The sequence below is a fragment of the Ascaphus truei genome, chromosome 18, assembly GCF_040206685.1.
Source record: "Ascaphus truei isolate aAscTru1 chromosome 18, aAscTru1.hap1, whole genome shotgun sequence".
Lineage (NCBI taxonomy): Eukaryota > Metazoa > Chordata > Amphibia > Anura > Ascaphidae > Ascaphus > Ascaphus truei.
The window spans coordinates 27,065,690-27,084,857 of record NC_134500.1 but is presented as its reverse complement, the minus strand read 5'-3'; the positions used below and the strand labels follow the sequence as shown (position 1 = coordinate 27,084,857).

The 19,168-nt window shown below is 49.3% G+C and overlaps 1 protein-coding gene across 5 annotated transcripts in view; it reads right to left on the bottom strand.

The window, feature by feature from the left end:
* Nucleotides 1-19,168, bottom strand: part of AP3B2 (adaptor related protein complex 3 subunit beta 2) — a 125,164-nt gene that overhangs the window by 32,121 nt on the left and 73,875 nt on the right. For 4 of the 5 annotated variants that reach the window (XM_075575930.1, XM_075575931.1, XM_075575928.1 and 1 more), the window contains exons 2-9: nucleotides 9,295-9,370; nucleotides 8,708-8,782; nucleotides 7,206-7,301; nucleotides 6,310-6,470; nucleotides 5,473-5,539; nucleotides 3,752-3,934; nucleotides 2,714-2,902; nucleotides 2,082-2,179 (exon numbers count right to left, since the gene is read on the bottom strand). In XM_075575930.1, the coding sequence (XP_075432045.1) occupies nucleotides 2,082-2,179; nucleotides 2,714-2,902; nucleotides 3,752-3,934; nucleotides 5,473-5,539; nucleotides 6,310-6,470; nucleotides 7,206-7,301; nucleotides 8,708-8,782; nucleotides 9,295-9,370 (945 nt within the window). Of the gene's footprint in view, nucleotides 1-2,081; nucleotides 2,180-2,713; nucleotides 2,903-3,751; nucleotides 3,935-5,472; nucleotides 5,540-5,743; nucleotides 5,759-6,309; nucleotides 6,471-7,205; nucleotides 7,302-8,707; nucleotides 8,783-9,294; nucleotides 9,371-19,168 lie in introns of those variants that run through there. The other variant, XM_075575932.1, reaches the window with a different exon arrangement.

Here is a 19,168-nt window from a genome sequence, read left to right as displayed (position 1 = left end):
CCCCCCCCAATTATATATCACATCAACCTACCCCCCCCAAATATATATCACATCAACTTCCTCCCCTCCCGATTATATATCACATCAACCTACCCCCCCAATTATATATCACATCAACCTACCCCCCCCGATTATATATCACATCAACCTACCCCCCCGATTATATATCACATCAACTTCCCCCCCCCTCCCGATTATATATCACATCAACTTCCCCCCCGATTATATATCACATCAACTTCCCCCCCCTCCCGATTATATATCACATCAACTTCCCCCCCTCCAATTATATATCACATCAACCTACCCCCCGATTATATATCACATCAATCTACCCCCCCTGATTATATATCACATCAACCTACCCCCCCGATTATATATCACATCAACTTCCCCCCCTCCCGATTATATATCACATCAACTTCCCCCCCGATTATATATCACATCAACTTCCCCCCCTCCGATTATATATCACATCAACTTCCCCCCCTCCCAATATATATCACATCAACCTACCCCCCGATTATATATCACATCAATCTACCCCCCCTGATTATATATCACATCAACCTACCCCCCGATTATATATCACATCAACCTACCCCCGATTATATATCACATCAACCTACCCCCCCCGATTATATATCACATCAACCTACCCCCTCCCGATTATATATCACATCAACCCACCCCCTCCCCCCAATTATATATCACATCAACCTACCCCCCTCCCGATTATATATCACATCAACCTACCCCCCTCCCCCCAATTATATATCACATCAACCTACCCCCCTCCCAATTATATATCACATCAACCCACCCCCTCCCCCCAATTATATATCACATCAACCTACCCCCCTCCCGATTATATATCACATCAAGCCACCCCCCTCCCGATTATATATCACATCAACCCACCCCCCTCCCGATTATATATCACATCAACCTACCCCCCTCCCGATTATATATCACATCAACCTACCCCCCCCAATTATATATCACATCAACCTACCCCCCCCCCCAATTATATATCACATCAACCTACCCCCTCAATTATATATCACATCAACCTACCCCCCCCAATTATATATCACATCAACCTACCCCCGATTATATATCACATCAACTTACCCCCCCCAATTATATATCACATCAACCTACCCCCTCCCGATTATATATCACATCAACCTACCCCCGATTATATATCACATCAACCTACCCCCCGATTATATATCACATCAACCTACCCCCCGATTATATATCACATCAACCTACCCCCCCCCGATTATATATCACATCAACCTACCCCCGATTATATATCACATCAACCTACCCCCCGATTATATATCACATCAACCTACCCCCCGATTATATATCACATCAACCTACCTCTCCCAATTATATATCGCATCCACTTCCCCCCCCAATTATATATCACATCAACCTACCTCTCCCAATTATATATCACATCAACCTACCCCCCCGATTATATATCACATCAACCTAACACCCCCGATTATATATCACATCAACCTACCCCCGATTATATATCACATCAACTTACCCCCCCCAATTATATATCACATCAACCTACCCCCTCCCGATTATATATCACATCAACCTACCCCCGATTATATATCACATCAACCTACCCCCCGATTATATATCACATCAACCTACCCCCGATTATATATCACATCAACCTACCCCCCGATTATATATCACATCAACCTACCCCCCCGATTATATATCACATCAACCTACCCCCGATTATATATCACATCAACCTACCCCCCGATTATATATCACATCAACCTACCCCCCCCCCCGATTATATATCACATCAACCTACCCCCGATTATATATCACATCAACCTACCCCCGATTATATATCACATCAACCTACCCCCCCGATTATATATCACATCAACCTACCCCCCTCCCGATTATATATCGCATCCACTTCCCCCCCAATTATATATCACATCAACCTACCCCCCCCCCCCCCCGATTATATATCGCACCCACTCCCCCCGCCCAGATTATATAGCATAGCATACAGATAAAGCGATCCCCACCTGTGGCTGCGCAGTAATCTCACCAGCGCCTTCGCGATCACCCCGACCTCGGCTTTCGGAGCAAGGTGGAAATAAAGTTGTGCCACAGCCATGACCACCTGTGGGAGACAGGAGGGGGTGTCACCCTGGGGTCCCCAAACTCTGTGGGGCCACCCGCCCTGGAGGGTCACTGAAGTGTGTCACCCCGATGTCCCAACACACTGTGGGGTGACCCGTCCTGGTTATACTTGGGAGGGTTACAGGTGGGTGTCACCCCGATGTCCCCACACCCTGCGGTGTGACCCGTCCTGGTTATACTTGGGAGGGTTACAGGTGGGTGTCACCCCGATGTCTTCTCACCCTGTGGGGTGACCCGTCCTGATTATACTTGGGGAGGGTTACATGTGGGTGTCACCCCAATGTCCCCACACCCTGCGGGGGTGATCCGTCCTGGTTATACTTGGGGAGGGTTACAGGCGGGTGTCACCCCGATGTCCCCCACACCCTGCGGGGTGACCCGTCCTGGTTATACTTGGGAGGATTACAGGCGGGTGTCACCCCGATGTCCCCACACCCTGCGGTGTGACCCGTCCTGGTTATACTTGGGGAGGGTTACAGGTGGGTCCCCCCCCCCGATCTCCCCACTCCCTTACGGCAGCATTTCGGCTCTGCAGGAGCGGTTTGGTGTTGCGGAGAAGGAGACGGTGATCGGGATCCATGATGTATGGCTTCCGCTTCACCTGGGAGGATGGCTCGGACTTGTCCTCTTTGCCACCGTCGTCATCATCATCATCGTCTGAGCCATAAAAAGCCTTCTCGGGGTTCTCCTCCAAGAGGGATTCCTGATGGAGGAGAGAGAACAGGGGGCTGAGAGATCGCATGAGAGAGAGAGGAGAGAGCATGCGCAGAGAGAGGAGAGCGCATAGAGAGAGGAGAGAGTTTGCGCAAAGAGAGGAGAGAGCGTGCGCAGAGAGAGGAGAGAGAACGGGGCTGAGAGATCGCATGAGAGAGAGAGGAGAGAGCATGCGCAGAGAGGAGAGTGCACAGAGAGAGGAGAGAGCGTGCGCAGAGAGAGGAGAGAGTATGAACAGAGAGAGGAGAGTGCACAGAGAGGAGAGAGAGCGTGTGCAGAGAGAGGAAAGAGCGTGCGCAGAGAGAGGAGAGTGCAGAGAGAGGAGAGCGTGCGCAGAGAGAGGAGAGAGCGTGCGCAGAGAGAGGAGAGCGCAGAGAGAGGAGAGAGAGCGTGCGCAGAGAGAGGAGAGAGCGTGCGCAGAGAGGAGAGCGCAGAGAGAGGAGAGAGAACGTGCGAAGAGAGAGAAGAGTGCAGAGAGAGGAGAGAGCGTGCGCAGAGAGAGGAGAGCGCAGAGAGAGGAAAGAGCATGCGAAGAGAGAGGAGAGAGAGGATAGAGCATGAGCAGAGAGGAGAGCGCACAGAGAGGAGAACGTACAGAGAGGAGAGAGCGTGCGCAGAGAGAGGAGAGCACACAGAGAGGAGAGAGAGCGTGCGCAGAGAGGGGAGAATACAGAGAGAGGAAAGAGCGTGCAAAGAGAGGAGAGAACGTGCAAAGAGAGAGGAGAGCACACAGAGGAGAGAGAGCGTGCGCAGAGAGAGAAGAGAGCGTGCGCAGAGAGAGGAGAGCGCAGAGAGAGGAGAGCGTATATATGACGGGCTGGGCGTGCGTGACACTCACGTTGTGGTTGGGGTTGAGGAACTGCGTGCGCGCGTAGCGTGTCAGCATGTTGATGATGACGACCTGTCCCCATTCCTCCACGTCTATCAGCAGGTTACACAGCTTGCGGTAATTCTTATGGATCAGATCGATGCGCTCAGGGCAAACCTCTTCGAACGCCATCACCACGCTGCCCGCGACTAGCTACAGGGGAGAGGAGACAGCCGGGGGAGGCAGGGGTCACACGGCCGCCATTTTTACAGTACAGGGAAGAAATCTTATCAATAATAACCTGCAGGGGGGATCCTTTAGGAAACCGCTGACCCAGGCAACTTCCACGCGTCATTACCCGCAGCTAGGCAGGCGGATAAAAATGCCCTGCGATCCTCCTCCGTGATACCCCACCCTTACTCCCCGCGATGCTCCCCCCGTTACTCCCTGCGATGCTCTCCCCCGTTACTCCCCACGATGTCCTCCCCGTTACTCCCCGCAATGAGCCCCGTTACTCCCTGCAATGCGCCCCGTTACTCCCCGCGATTCCCCCCATTACTTCCCATGATACCCCCCCGTTACTCCCCGCTATGCTCCCCGGTTACTTCCCGCTATGCTCCCCGGTTACTCCCTGCTATGCTCCCCCGTTACTCCCCACGATGCCCCCCATTACTCCCTGCGATGCCCTCGCGGTACTCCCCCCGATGCCCCCGTTACTCCCCGCGTTGCCCCCCCGTTATTCCCTGAGATGCCCCCTTTACTCCCTGCGATGCCCCCCCTCCACCGTTACCCCCCACGATGCCCCCCTCTGAGCGCTTATTGAATAACGCGAATACTTCACTTAATATTTCTTTCACTATTTACATATAGATTCATGTTTTTAAGAACACGTTCTCAGCTGCCCTTCCCCTCGCCCCGGGGCGTAGGTACTAACATTTTATTTTACATTTATTTGTTTATCAACCTTTCAGCCCTAAAAAAGTAGCACAAAATGTGCGCGGTGTGCCGGTCGTTATGTGACGCGCAGATCGTCGTTTGAACCCGCCGCGTCGAGCGGAAGACGGTAATTATATCAGAACAGAAGTCTGTGTATTTTATTTATAACGAGTGCTAGTAAATATAAATGATTAATGTAATATTATTTTATAATCGCCATACTGTGACAGTAACACATTGTGTCAACTATGTAATGACACGTCCGCGCTGCGTCGGATACATTTTTGGTCTGATACAAAATTACTTAATTCTGCGCTAACGCCATTAACGGACTTTTTATGGTAATGTTGAACTCGGCGCGGGATTCTGACGCAGTCTCTTTATTTTTTGGCCACTCAGAAACATTATTTTCTTGAACATCCCAATAACATCTCTACACCCAGCACCGCCATTTCTGTGCACCCAGCACCGCCATTTCTGTACACCCAGCACCGCCATTTCTGTACACCCAGCACCGCCATTTCTGTACACCCAGCACCGCCATTTCTGTGCACCCAGCACCGCCATTTCTGTACACCCAGCACCGCCATTTCCGTGCATCCAGCGTGCCATTTGGCAATGCACTGATTTTATCACGGTTTAGTGAATAGGCCCCTTAGTAATCCCGTGTGTCTGGGACGGAATATTTATAATGTATTTTTCGGGATCTCGCCTCCCGACTGATTGCGGCTTTCTGCGGTTTCACCGCTATAGGAAACACACGTTTGGATGAGGAAGGAATCCCTCAGAAAGCCGCCGCGGTGCGTTCATCTCACCGTGGTTTTATCGGCCAGAAGCTTCTCGATTACTTCGATTAGCTGATCCTTCTGGTCTGAGTCCAAACTGAGGAGGGGGGAGAGAGGGAGGAGGAAGAGAGGAAGGGGGGGGGGAGAGAGAGGTAAGGGGAAAGAGGTAAGGGGGAGAGAGAGGAGGGAGAGAGGAAGGGAGGGAAAGAGAGAGGTAAGGGGGTTAGAGGGAGGAGGGGGACAGAGAGAAGAGGGCGTGTTACCTGTACAGCGTGGGTATAGCATGTGCAGGGCGTGTTACCTGTACAGCTTGGGTATAGCATGTGCAGGGCGTGTTACCTGTACAACTTGAGTATAGCGTGTGCAGGTCGTGTTACCTGTACAGCTTGAGTATAGCGTGTGCAGGTCGTGTTACCTGTACAGCTTGGGTATAGCATGTGCAGGGCGTGTTACCTGTACAGCTTGAGTATAACGTGTGCAGGTCGTGTTACCTGTACAGCTTGAGTATAGCGTGTGCAGGTCGTGTTACCTGTACAGCTTGAGTATAGCATGTGCAGGTCGTGTTACCTGTACAGCTTGAGTATAGTGTGTGCAGGGCGTGTTACCTGTACAGCTTGAGTATAGCGTGTGCAGGGTGTTACCTATACAGCTTGGATATAGCGTGTGCAGGGCGTGTTACCTGTACAGCTTGGGTATAGCATGTGCAGGGCGTGTTACCTGTACAGCTTGAGTATAGTGTGTGCAGGGCGTGTTACCTGTACAGCTTGAGTATAGCGTGTGCAGGGTGTTACCTGTACAGCTTGGATATAGCGTGTGCAGGGCGTGTTACCTGTACAGCTTGGGTATAGCATGTGCAGGGCGTGTTACCTGTACAGCTTGGGTATAGCGTGTGCCGCCGTCTTGCGCACGTAGGGGGACATATCTGAAGCCGCCTCCTTAATCGCGAGCATCATGATTGGCACAATGATGGGCACACGGATGCTGGAGAGAACACGCAGGGCGCTGGCACGGATCAGCTGATTAGGGTCCTGGGCACAAAGGGAGAGTCGTTATCCTAACCTGCGGCATTATATAGCGATACTGAGGATCAGTCCCTCCTAGGGGCAAAGTGTACTAATGGCGGTGACAGGGTTAAGGGGTCAGTCTCTCCTAGGGGCAAAGTGTACTAATGGCAGTGACAGGGGTAAGTGGTCAGTCCCTCCTAGGGGCAAAGTGTACTAATGGCAGTGACAGGGTTAAGGGGTCAGTCTCTCCTAGGGTCAAAGTGTACTAATGGCGGTGACAGGGTTAAGGGGTCAGTCTCTCCTAGGGGCAAAGTGTAATAATGGCAGTGACAGGGTTAAGGGGTCAGTCCCTCCTAGGGGCAAAGTGTACTATTGGCAGTGACAGGGTTATGGGGTCAGTCCCTCCTAGGGGCAAAGTGTACTATTGGCAGTGACAGGGTTAAGGGGTCAGTCCCTCCTAGGGGCAAAGTGTACTAATGGCAGTGACAGGGTTAAGGAGTCAGTCCCTCGTGTACTAATGGGAGTACCTTGGTGGGTATGCATTGTTACATGAGACATTAGTGAGCTTTGGTTAACTCCTCGTTAAGTCAATAACGGACCTCTGTGTTTCTGGTCCTGAACGTCTTCCCCCCTCCCGTGTGTGTTCACCGCACTGTCCCCCCCTGACACGCTCGTCCCGGGCACAGGGGGGAGGATAATAATACTCCATCTTAAAAGCTGATCTAAAATGGAAATGTGCAGGAAGTGGTGACCTCTGACCTTTAACCCTCGCTGGAAGGTGGAGATGGAGAGCAGCGCTAGGTCCTGCTGCTCCTCTGCGTATCGGACCAAATACACGTAAACCAGCTTCTTCACCTGGAGAGGGAGAAGAACAAGGTTCTAGAGCAGTGGTGCACAAACTCGGTTCTCAACGGCCATCAACAGGCAAGAAATTAAGGATATCCCGGCTTCAACACACGTGGCTCAATTAGTGGCTCTGTCATTGTGATTGAGCCCCCTGTTCTGAAGTAGGGTTATCCTTAATACCTGGCCTGTTGGTGGCCCTGGAGGACCAAGTTTGAGCATCACTGATCTAGAACATGAGACGAAAAGGACGAGTTCAAGAGCACCACCGGAGCACATATGCAGGTTCTAAATCAAGAGAAGGGGCAGGTTCTACAAAACAGAGATGAGAGAAGGTAGAAGCCAGAACACGGAGACAGAGAGGGGGAAGAGAGAAGGGAGGGGACAAGGGAGAGAGATGGGAGGGTAGAAGGAAGGGAAAGGGGAGAAGAGAGGGGAGAGAGAAGGGAGGGGAAGGGGGAGAGGGGATAGAGAAGGGCGGGGAGGGAGAGAGAAGGGAGGGTAGGGGGATAGAAGGGACGGGAGGGGGATAGGAGGGAGCAGGGTCTACAGCACAGGTAGAGGAACATGGCACAGAGAGAGAAGTAAGTAATCTAGAGCAGAGAGTGAGAGGGTATAGGTAGGTTACAGGGAACCCATATAAAGGAGCAGGTTCTACAGTAAAAGACAACACAAGGTATGTGGGAGGGGTGGGGGCGGTTCAAGAGCACAGAGCAGGTAGGAGCATGTTCCAGAGCACATAGTGAGCAGGAACATATTCCAGAGCACATAGAGGGTAGGAGCAGGTTCCAGAGCATAGAGAGGGTAGGAGCAAGTTCCAGAGCACAGAGAGGGTAGGAACAGGTTCCAGAGCACAGAGAGGGTAGGAGCAAGTTCCAGAGCACAGAGGTAGCAGGAACATATTCCAGAGCACAGAGAGGGTAGGAGCAAGTTCCAGAGCACAGAGTGAGCAGGAACATATTCCAGAGCACATAGAGGGTAGGAGCAAGTTCCAGAGCACAGAGAGGGTAGGAGCATGTTCCAGAGCACAGAGTGAGCAGGAACATATTCAAGAGCACATAGAGGGTAGGAGCAGGTTCCAGAGCACAGAGAGGGTAGGAGCAAGTTCCAGAGCACAGAGTGAGCAGAAACATATTCCAGAGCACATAGAGGGTAGGAGCAGGTTCCAGAGCACAGAGAGGGTAGGCGCAAGTTCCAGAGCATAGAGAGGGTAGGAGCAGGTTCTCTGGGAGAGGAAGAGAAACGATATCTGCAGCTGTACGTGTAGAAATAAAAAGCAGCGGTCCTAAGTACCCCCAATCCCGTCACAGGTTAAATTTTGGCCGGAGAGATTGCTCCGTGTGGGCAAGACCCATTTGAACCTTTTTGCGAGACCCCACAACCCGACTTCGCGGGGCATTCCCCTCTCTGCGCCTCACCTCGATGTTCTTGCACGCAACGTTTTTCACCACAGCCGGGAAGAGGTCCGACGTGTTCTTCCCTCGAGCGATCATCTGGGGGCGGGAGGAGAGAGGTCGGGAGAGGTCAACATACGCAAAGCCACCCCACCCGGGGGGACCTTCATGGTGGACAGTATGTAGGGTTGCCAGGTGTCCAGTATTGAACTGCGGCTGGGTAATGCCACCAATCAGTAGCAGGTGTCAGGAGCCTGGAGGTGGGTCCAGGGAGAGGAGGAAACAGCATGGATTGGAGAGAGGTGTGTGTCTCGAGCGCATCGCACCTTTCCCCATTGTGTCCAGTATTTTTGGAGAAGCCACCTGGTAACCCTAAAAAGTATGTGACTCAGCAAATCAAAAGCAGGGCCGCCGACCGCGTGTATCTCCACGCTTGTGGACAGAGTGCAGACCTGGGCCCTGAAATGTTGATGTTAGCGGGGCCCTCAGTACTTGCGAGCCTAGTCAGGCGGAGGTGGTGGACCTGGATGTTGGGCCTGGTATTGGCTCGGTGCCCTCCCCCCCGGGTTGTCCCCTTTGGGCAGCGAAGAAGAGAAGGAACCATGAATTACCGCTACGATCCTCTTCATGGCCTCCAGCTTCAGCGAGTCCTTATTACTGTCCAGCATCTCCTTCAGGTCATCGTGTCTGCAGGTCAAGCAAAAGGGACATGGGCATCACTCGCATATGCAGAGAGGGCACACTTGGGCAGCCCCAGCGCACAGTGCCACCACTAATCTAACCATCCTAATAGAAAAGATCAGGCTGCTTTTGCTCGTCTGGAAATTAAATTGAATTTCTTCGGCAGTTTCTCAATGGCGGGGGTGTTTGTCAATCAAGTGTTTCCTTTCTCCTTATCCCTTTCCCCCATCCTTATCAGAGAGATAATACATATAAGGGGAGGGGGAGAGAGGGGGCTTTGCCTGTGCCAACTCTTGTTGGACACACAGACGTCAGACACAAGGGAGCAGCGCGAGGAAATCAGCCCCCTCCCAAGTCTCAGCGCCCCGTGTTTCCATAATAACTTTAATAAGGATTTGATCATACTTATGGGGGCAGATTTGGGTAACAAGGCGTCAGTCACCCAGATGTGACCCCTTAACCCTGTCACTGCCATTAGTACACTTTACCCCTAGGAGGGACTGACCCCTTAACCCTGTCACTGCCATTAGTACACATTGCCCCAAGGAGGGACTGACCCCTTAACCCTGTCACTGCCATTAGTACACTTTGCTGATAGGAGGGACTGACTCCTTAACCCTGTCACTGCCATTAGTACACTTTGCCCCTAGGAGAGACTGACCCCTTACACAGCTGAGTAAGCCCAATGTTTGAACCCCTTCTCAGTTATACTCCTGTGGGAGTTAGGAAAGGGTTATTAGCTTCACTCTGCCTGACACCAAATAACATGACACTGGCCTGTGAAATATTTATCACTGCTCTCTGGTTGCACCAGGATGAAAGGAGATCTTAGGCCCAGATGGTAACCATGGTAACCACGGGGCTAGCTTTCCTGCAGAGTGACCCTGTGTACACATGACTTGGTGTACAACCCTGTATAGGGATGTTGAGTATCTCTTTGCACAAAGGATGAAACATGCTTCCCTGGGTATCACTGTGTATAGAGAGAGGGAGACAGAGAAGGGGGAGGGGAGGAGAGTGAGGGAGAGGAGGAAACAAAGAGGGGGGGAGAGAGAGAGAGAAAGAGGGGAGAGAGAGAAAGAGGGGAGAGAGAGAGAGAAAGAGGGGAGAGAGAGAGAGAAAGAGGGGAGAGAGAGAGAAAGAGGGGAGAGAGAGAGAAAGAGGGGAGAGAGAGAGAAAGAGGGGAGAGAGAGAGAAAGAGGGAGAGGGAGAGGGAGAGGGAGAGAGAGAGATTGAGCGTGAGATGGGGGAGAAGAGAGGGGGAAAGCAAAAAAAGAAGGGTGAGGGGGATAGATATAGATACACACACACACACACACACACACATATATATACACACACACACACACTGTATATTTACTGTATTAAAACACTGCACGGGAAGCCTACCGCGTATACACTGTATATATACTGTATCCCATACACTGCACAGGAAGCCTGCTATGTATACACACTGTATATATACTGTATCATACACTGCACGGGAAGCATGCTGCGTATACACTGTATATATACTGTATCATACACTGCACGGGAAGCCTGCTGCATATACACTGTATATATACTGTATCATACACTGCACAGAAAGCCTGCTATGTATGCACACTGTATATACAGTATGTACATGTTCTAGTCACTTAAATAGTAAGGTGTTTCCTAAACCTGGAAGTTGTCTTATGGATTAGCTCTGCTTAGTAAACATGGGCCGCAGTGGTAATGAACAGAATAAATACAGATCAGGGTCAGTAGAAACTGATATGGTAATGAAATCCAAACCCCCTTCACTGTGCAACGAGTTCACGCAGGTAACCTGCCATCCAATGAGAGACCACCCTCCCAATGAGAGACCACCCTCCCAATGAGAGAGACCACCCTCCCAATGAGAGAGACCACCCTCCCAATGAGAGAGACCACCCTCCCAATGAGAGACACCAACCTCCCAATGAGAGACACCACCCTCCCAATGAGAGAGACCACCCTCCCAATGAGAGAGACCACCCTCCCAATGAGAGAGACCACCCTCCCAATGAGAGAGACCACCCTCCCAATGAGAGAGACCACCCTCCCAATGAGAGAGACCACCCTCCCAATGAGAGAGACCACCCTCCCAATGAGAGACACCACCCTCCCAATGAGAGACACCACCCTCCCAATGAGAGACACCACCCTCCCAATGAGAGACACCACCCTCCCAATGAGAGACACCACCCTCCCAATGAGAGAGACCACCCTCCCAATGAGAGACACCACCCTCCCAATGAGAGACACCACCCTCCCAATGAGAGACACCACCCTCCCAATGAGAGACACCACCCTCCCAATGAGAGACACCACCCTCCCAATGAGAGACACCACCCTCCCAATGAGAGACACCACCCTCCCAATGAGAGACACCACCCTCCCAATGAGACACCAACCTCCCAATCAGAGACACCACCCTCCCAATCAGAGACACCACCCTCCCAATGAGAGACCACCCTCCCAATGAGACACCACCCTCCCAATGAGAGACACCACCCTCCCAATGAGAGACACCACCCTCCCAATGAGAGACACCACCCTCCCAATGAGAGACACCACCCTCCCAATGAGAGACACCACCCTCCCAATGAGAGACACCACCCTCCCAATGAGAGACACCACCCTCCCAATGAGAGACACCACCCTCCCAATGAGAGACACCACCCTCCCAATGAGAGACACCACCCTCCCAATGAGAGACACCACCCTCCCAATGAGAGACACCACCCTCCCAATGAGAGACACCACCCTCCCAATGAGAGACACCACCCTCCCAATGAGAGACACCACCCTCCCAATGAGAGACACCACCCTCCCAATGAGAGACACCACCCTCCCAATGAGAGACACCACCCTCCCAATGAAAGACACCACCCTCCCAATGAGAGAGACCACCCTCCCAATGAGAGAGACCACCCTCCCAATGAGAGACACCACCCTCCCAATGAGAGACACCACCCTCCCAATGAGAGAGACCAACCTCCCAATGAGAGACACCAACCTCCCAATGAGAGACACCAACCTCCCAATGAGAGACACCAACCTCCCAATGAGAGACACCAACCTCCCAATGAGAGACAACACCCTCCCAATGAGAGACAACACCCTCCCAATGAGAGACAACACCCTCCCAATGAGAGACAACACCCTCCCAATGAGAGACACCAACCTCCCAATGAGAGACACCACCCTCCCAATGAGAGACAACACCCTCCCAATGAGAGACAACACCCTCCCAATGAGAGACAACACCCTCCCAATGAGAGACAACACCCTCCCAATGAGAGAGACCAGCCTCCCAATGAGAGAGACCAGCCTCCCAATGAGAGACCAGCCTCCCAATGAGAGAGACCATCCTCCCAATGAGAGAGACCACCCTCCCAATGAGAGAGACCAGCCTCCCAATGAGAGAGACCAGCCTCCCAATGAGAGAGACCAGCCTCCCAATGAGAGAGACCAGCCTCCCAATGAGAGAGACCAGCCTCCCAATGAGAGAGACCATCCTCCCAATGAGAGAGACCATCCTCCCAATGAGAGAGACCACCCTCCCAATGAGAGAGACCACCCATCCAATGAGAGAGACCACATTCCTAATGAGAGAGATCACCCTCCCAATAAGAGAGACTACCCATCCAATGAGAGAGACAGCTTTCCAATGAGTGAGACAGCCTTCCAATAAGTGAGATCACCCTTCCAATGAGAGAGATGGCCTTCCAAAAAGTGAGACCACCCTCCCAATGAGAGAGACAGCCTTCCAATGAGTGAGACTACCCTTCCAATAAGTGAGACAGCCTTCCAATAAGTGAGACAGCCTTCCTATAAGCAAGACTACCCCCACGTATCCCCACTCTATCCCCCCCTCCTACTCCACCCCCCCCCCCCAATCTGGCTCTAACAGATGCAGAGGGCACAAGTCTTGTCATCACTAGTGTTTATTTTCCATCCAACTCACCGCCTTGTACAATCACACATGCAATGTTTGGAGACCTTTCCATGGTAGGACTGAAACCAGCGCATGTATGGGAAAAAGGAAGAGAGAGAAAGCGAGGGAGAGAGAAAGCCAGGGAGAGAGAAAGCGAGGGAGAGAGAAAGAGAGAAAGAGAGAGAGGGAGAGAGAAAGCGAGGGAGAGAGAAAGACAGAGGGAGAGAGAAAGCGAGGGAGAGAGAAAGCGAGGGAGAGAGAAAGCGAGGGAGAGAGAAAGCGAGAGGGAGAGAAAGAGAGAGAGGGAGAGCAAGAGAGAGAGGGAGAGAAAGAGAGAGAGGGAGAGAGAAAGCGAGGGAGAGAGAAAGACAGAGGGAGAGAGAAAGACAGAGGGAGAGAGAAAGACAGAGGGAGAGAAAGACAGAGGGAGAGAGAAAGACAGAGGGAGAGAGAAAGACAGAGGGAGAGAGAAAGACAGAGGGAGAGAAAGAGAGAGAAAGCTAGGGAGAGAGAAAGAGAGAGGGAGAGAGAAAGCGAAGGAGATAGAAAGAGAGAGAGAGAGAAAGACAGAGGGAGAGAGAAAGCGAGGGAGAAAGAAAGAGAGAGGGAGAGAAAGAGAGAGGGAGATAGAAAGCGAGGGAGAGAGAAAGAGAGAGATAGGGAGATAAAGAGAGAGAGAGAGAGAAAGACAGAGGGAGAGAGAAAGCGAGGGAGAGAGAAAGAGAGAGAAAGAGAGAGAAAGAGAGAAGGAGATAGAAAGCGAGGGAGAGAGAAAGAGAGAGAGATAGGGAGATAAAGAGAGAGAGAGAGAAAGGAATAACAGCACATTCATATAAAATTAATTATTCGAGACAGGTTTTATTTCCATGTGAGGGATGTATACACTATATATACTGATGCAGCGGCCATTATTCGAACACATCACGGCGCCGATTTTGAGTTCTCTGCTGTTCCCCACGCAGCATTAACGCGGCCATCGCCCCAGGCACCCGCGCTTATCGTGGATGTTTTGTTTGAATTTCATGGATTCTGTTTCTTCGTTTGCAATAAATTTTAATGTGTACAGTACTGTGCTACTCTGTCACTCTGTTACTGTGCTACTGTGTCACTCTGTTACTGTGCTACTGTGTCATTCTGTTACTGTGCTACTGTGTCACTCTGTTACAGTGCTACTGTGTCACTGTTACTGTGCTACTGTGTCACTCTGTTACTGTGCTACTGTGTCACTCTGTTACTGTGCTACTGTGTCACTCTGTTACTGTGCTACTGTGTCATTCTGTTACTGTGCTACTCTGTCACTCTGTTACTGTGCTACTGTGTCACTCTGTTACTGTGCTACTGTGTCATTCTGTTACTGTGCTACTGTGTCACTCTGTTACAGTGCTACTGTGTCACTGTTACTGTGCTACTGTGTCACTCTGTTACTGTGCTACTGTGTCACTCTGTTACAGTGCTACTGTGCTACTGTGTCACTCTGTTACTGTGCTACTGTGTCACTCTGTTACTGTGCTACTGTGTCACTCTGTTACAGTGCTACTGTGCTACTGTGTCACTCTGTTACTGTGCTACTGTGTCACTCTGTTACTGTGCTACTGTGTCACTCTGTTACTGTGCTACTGTGTCACTCTGTTACAGTGCTACTGTGTCACTCTGTTACAGTGCTACTGTGTCACTCTGTTACAGTGCTACTGTGTCACTCTGTTACAGTGCTACTGTGTCACTCTGTTACAGTGCTACTGTGCTACTGTGTCACTCTGTTACAGTGCTACTGTGGTACTGTGTCACTCTGTTACTGTGCCACTGTGTCAATTTCATGTTTTTAAAAGCCAGAACACTAAAATTGTTTTTCTGCACTCGCCGTGGTCGCATCTTAGTGCGGGGAGGCAGGAATTCATCCCGCGGTTTCAAATCGGGATTCCGATGTACATGACGCGTGAAGTGTTCGAATAACGGCCGCTGCATCAGTACTGTATCATACACTGCACGGGAAGCATGCTGCGTATAAGCACTGTATATATATACTGTATCATACACTGCACGGGAAGCATGCTGCGTACATGCACTAAATATACTGTATCATTCACTGCACAGGAAGCATGCCGACTAAACACACGGTATATATACTGTATCATATACTGCACTGGAAGCATGCTGCGTATACACTGTATATATACTGTATCATATACTGCACTGGAAGCATGCTGCGTATACACTGTATATATACTGTATCATACACTGCACGGGAAGCATGCTGCATATACACACGGTATATATACTGTATCATATACTGCACGGGAAGCATGCTGCGTATACACTGTATATATACTGTATCATACACTGCACGGGAAGCATGCCGCGTATACGCACTGTATATATACTGTATCCCATACACTGCATGGGAAGCCTGCTGCGTATACACTGTATATATACTGTATCTTACACTGCACGGGAAGCATGCTGCATATACACACGGTATATATACTGTATCATATACTGCACGGGAAGCATGCTGCGTATACACTGTATATATACTGTATCATACACTGCACGGGAAGCATGCTGCATATACACACTGTATATATACTGTATCATATACTGCACGGGAAGCATGCTGCGTATACACTGTATATATACTGTATCATATACTGCACAGGAAGCCTGCTGCATATACACACGGTATATATACTGTATCATATACTGCACGGGAAGCATGCTGACTAAACACACTGTGTATATACTGTATCATACACTGCACGGGAAGCATGCTGCATATACACGGTATATATACTGTATCATATACTGCACGGGAAGCATGCTGACTAAACACACTGTGTATATATATATATATATATAACAGTGGTTGACAAATCACAAAAAAATCTACTCGCCACCTAGTACCAAACGTGTGCTGCTTGGGCCAATATTTACTCGCCCGGGGGTTAAAACCACTCGCCCGGGGCGAGCAAATGTATAGGTTTGTCGAACACTGTATATATATATATATATATATATATATACACACACACACACACACACACACACACACACACACACAGTATCATATACTGCATGGGAAGCCTGCTGCGTATACACACTCTAAATATACTGTATCATATACTGCACAGAAAGCTTGCAGCGTATACGTACTGTATATATACGGTATCATATACTGCACAGAAAGCCTGCTGCGTATACGTACTGTATATATACGGTATCATATACTGCACGGGAAGCATGCTGCGTATAAGCACTGTATATATACTGTATCATACACTGCACGGGAAGCATGCTGCGTATACACACTGTATATATACTGTATCATACACTGCACGGGAAGCATGCTGCGTATACACACTGTATATATACTGTATCATACACTGCATGGGAAGCATGCTGCGTATACACTGTATATATACTGTATCATACACTGCACGGGAAGCATGCTGCATATACACACTGTATATATACTGTATCATACACTGCACAGGAAGCATGCTGCGTATACACTGTATATATACTGTATCATACACTGCATGGGAAGCATGCCGCGTATACATACTGTATATATACTGTATCATACACTGCATGGGAAGCATGCTGTGTATACACACTGTATATATACTGTATCATAAACTGCACAGGAAGCATGCTGCGTATAAGCACTGTATATATATACTGTATCATACACTGCACGGGAAGCATGCTGCGTATACACTGTATATATACTGTATCATACACTGCACGGGAAGCATGCTGCATATACACACTGTATATATACTGTATCATACACTGCACGGGAAGCATGCTGCATATACACTGTATATATACTGTATCATACACTGCATGGGAAGCATGCTGCGTATAAGCACTGTATATATATACTGTATCATACACTGCACGGGAAGCATGCCGCGTATACACTGTATATATACTGTATCATACACTGCACGGGAAGCATGCTGCGTATACACTGTATATATACTGTATCATACACTGCACGGGAAGCATGCTGCGTATACACTGTATATATACTGTATCATACACTGCACGGGAAGCATGCTGCGTATACACTGTATATATACTGTATCATATACTGCACGGGAAGCATGCTGCGTATAAGCACTGTATATATACACTGTATCATACACTGCACGGGAAGCCTGCTGCGTATACGCACTGTATATATACTGTATCATACACTGCACGGGAAGCATGCTGCGTATACACTGTATATATACTGTATCATACACTGCACGGGAAGCATGCTGCGTATACACACTGTATATATACTGTATCATACACTGCACGGGAAGCATGCTGCGTATAAGCACTGTATATATACTGTATCATACACTGCACGGGAAGCATGCTGCGTATACACTGTATATACTGTATCATACACTTCACAGGAAGCATGCTGCGTATACACTGTATATATACTGTATCATACACTGCACGGGAAGCATGCTGCGTATACACACTGTATATATACTGTATCATACACTGCACGGGAAGCATGCTGCGTATAAGCACTGTATATATACTGTATCATACACTGCACAGGAAGCATGCTGCGTATACACTGTATATATACTGTATCATACACTGCACGGGAAGCATGCTGCGTATACACACTGTATATATACTGTATCCCATACACTGCACGGGAAGCATGCTGCGTATACACTGTATATATACTGTATCATACAGAGCACGGGAAGCATGCTGCGTATACACTGTATATATACTGTATCATACACTGCACGGGAAGCATGCTGCGTATACACTGTATATACTGTATCATACACTTCACAGGAAGCATGCTGCGTATACATACTGTATATATACTGTATCATACACTGCACGGGAAGCATGCTGCGTATACACTGTATATATACTGTATCATACACTGCACGGGAAGCATGCTGCGTATACACTGTATATATACTGTATCATACACTGCACGGGAAGCATGCTGCGTATACACTGTATATATACTGTATCATACACTGCACGGGAAGCATGCTGCGTATACACACTGTATATATACTGTATCATACACTGCACGGGAAGCATGCTGCGTATACACTGTATATATACTGTATCATATACTGCACGGGAAGCATGCTGCGTATAAGCACTGTATATATACACTGTATCATACACTGCACGGGAAGCATGCTGCGTATACACTGTATATATACTGTATCATACACTGCACGGGAAGCATGCTGCGTATAAGCACTGTATATATACTGTATCATATACTGCACGGGAAGCATGCTGCGTATAAGCACTGTATATATACTGTATCATACACTGCACGGGAAGCATGCTGCGTATACGCACTGTATATATACTGTATCATACACTGCACGGGAAGCCTGCTGCGTATACACTGTATATATACTGTATCATACACTGCAAGGGAAGCATGCTGCGTATACACTGTATATATACACTGTATCATACACTGCACGGGAAGCATGCTGCGTATACACACTGTATATATACTGTATCATACACTGCACGGGAAGCATGCTGCGTATACACACACTGTATATATACTGTATCATACACTGCATGGGAAGCATGCTGCGTATACACTGTATATATACTGTATCATACACTGCACGGGAAGCATGCTGCATATACACTGTATATATACTGTATCATACACTGCACGGGAAGCGTGCTGCGTATACACTGTATATATACTGTATCATACACTGCACGGGAAGCATGCTGCGTATACACTGTATATATACTGTATCATACACTGCACGGGAAGCCTGCTGCGTATACGCACTGTATATATACTGTATCATACACTGCACAGGAAGCATGCTGCGTATACACTG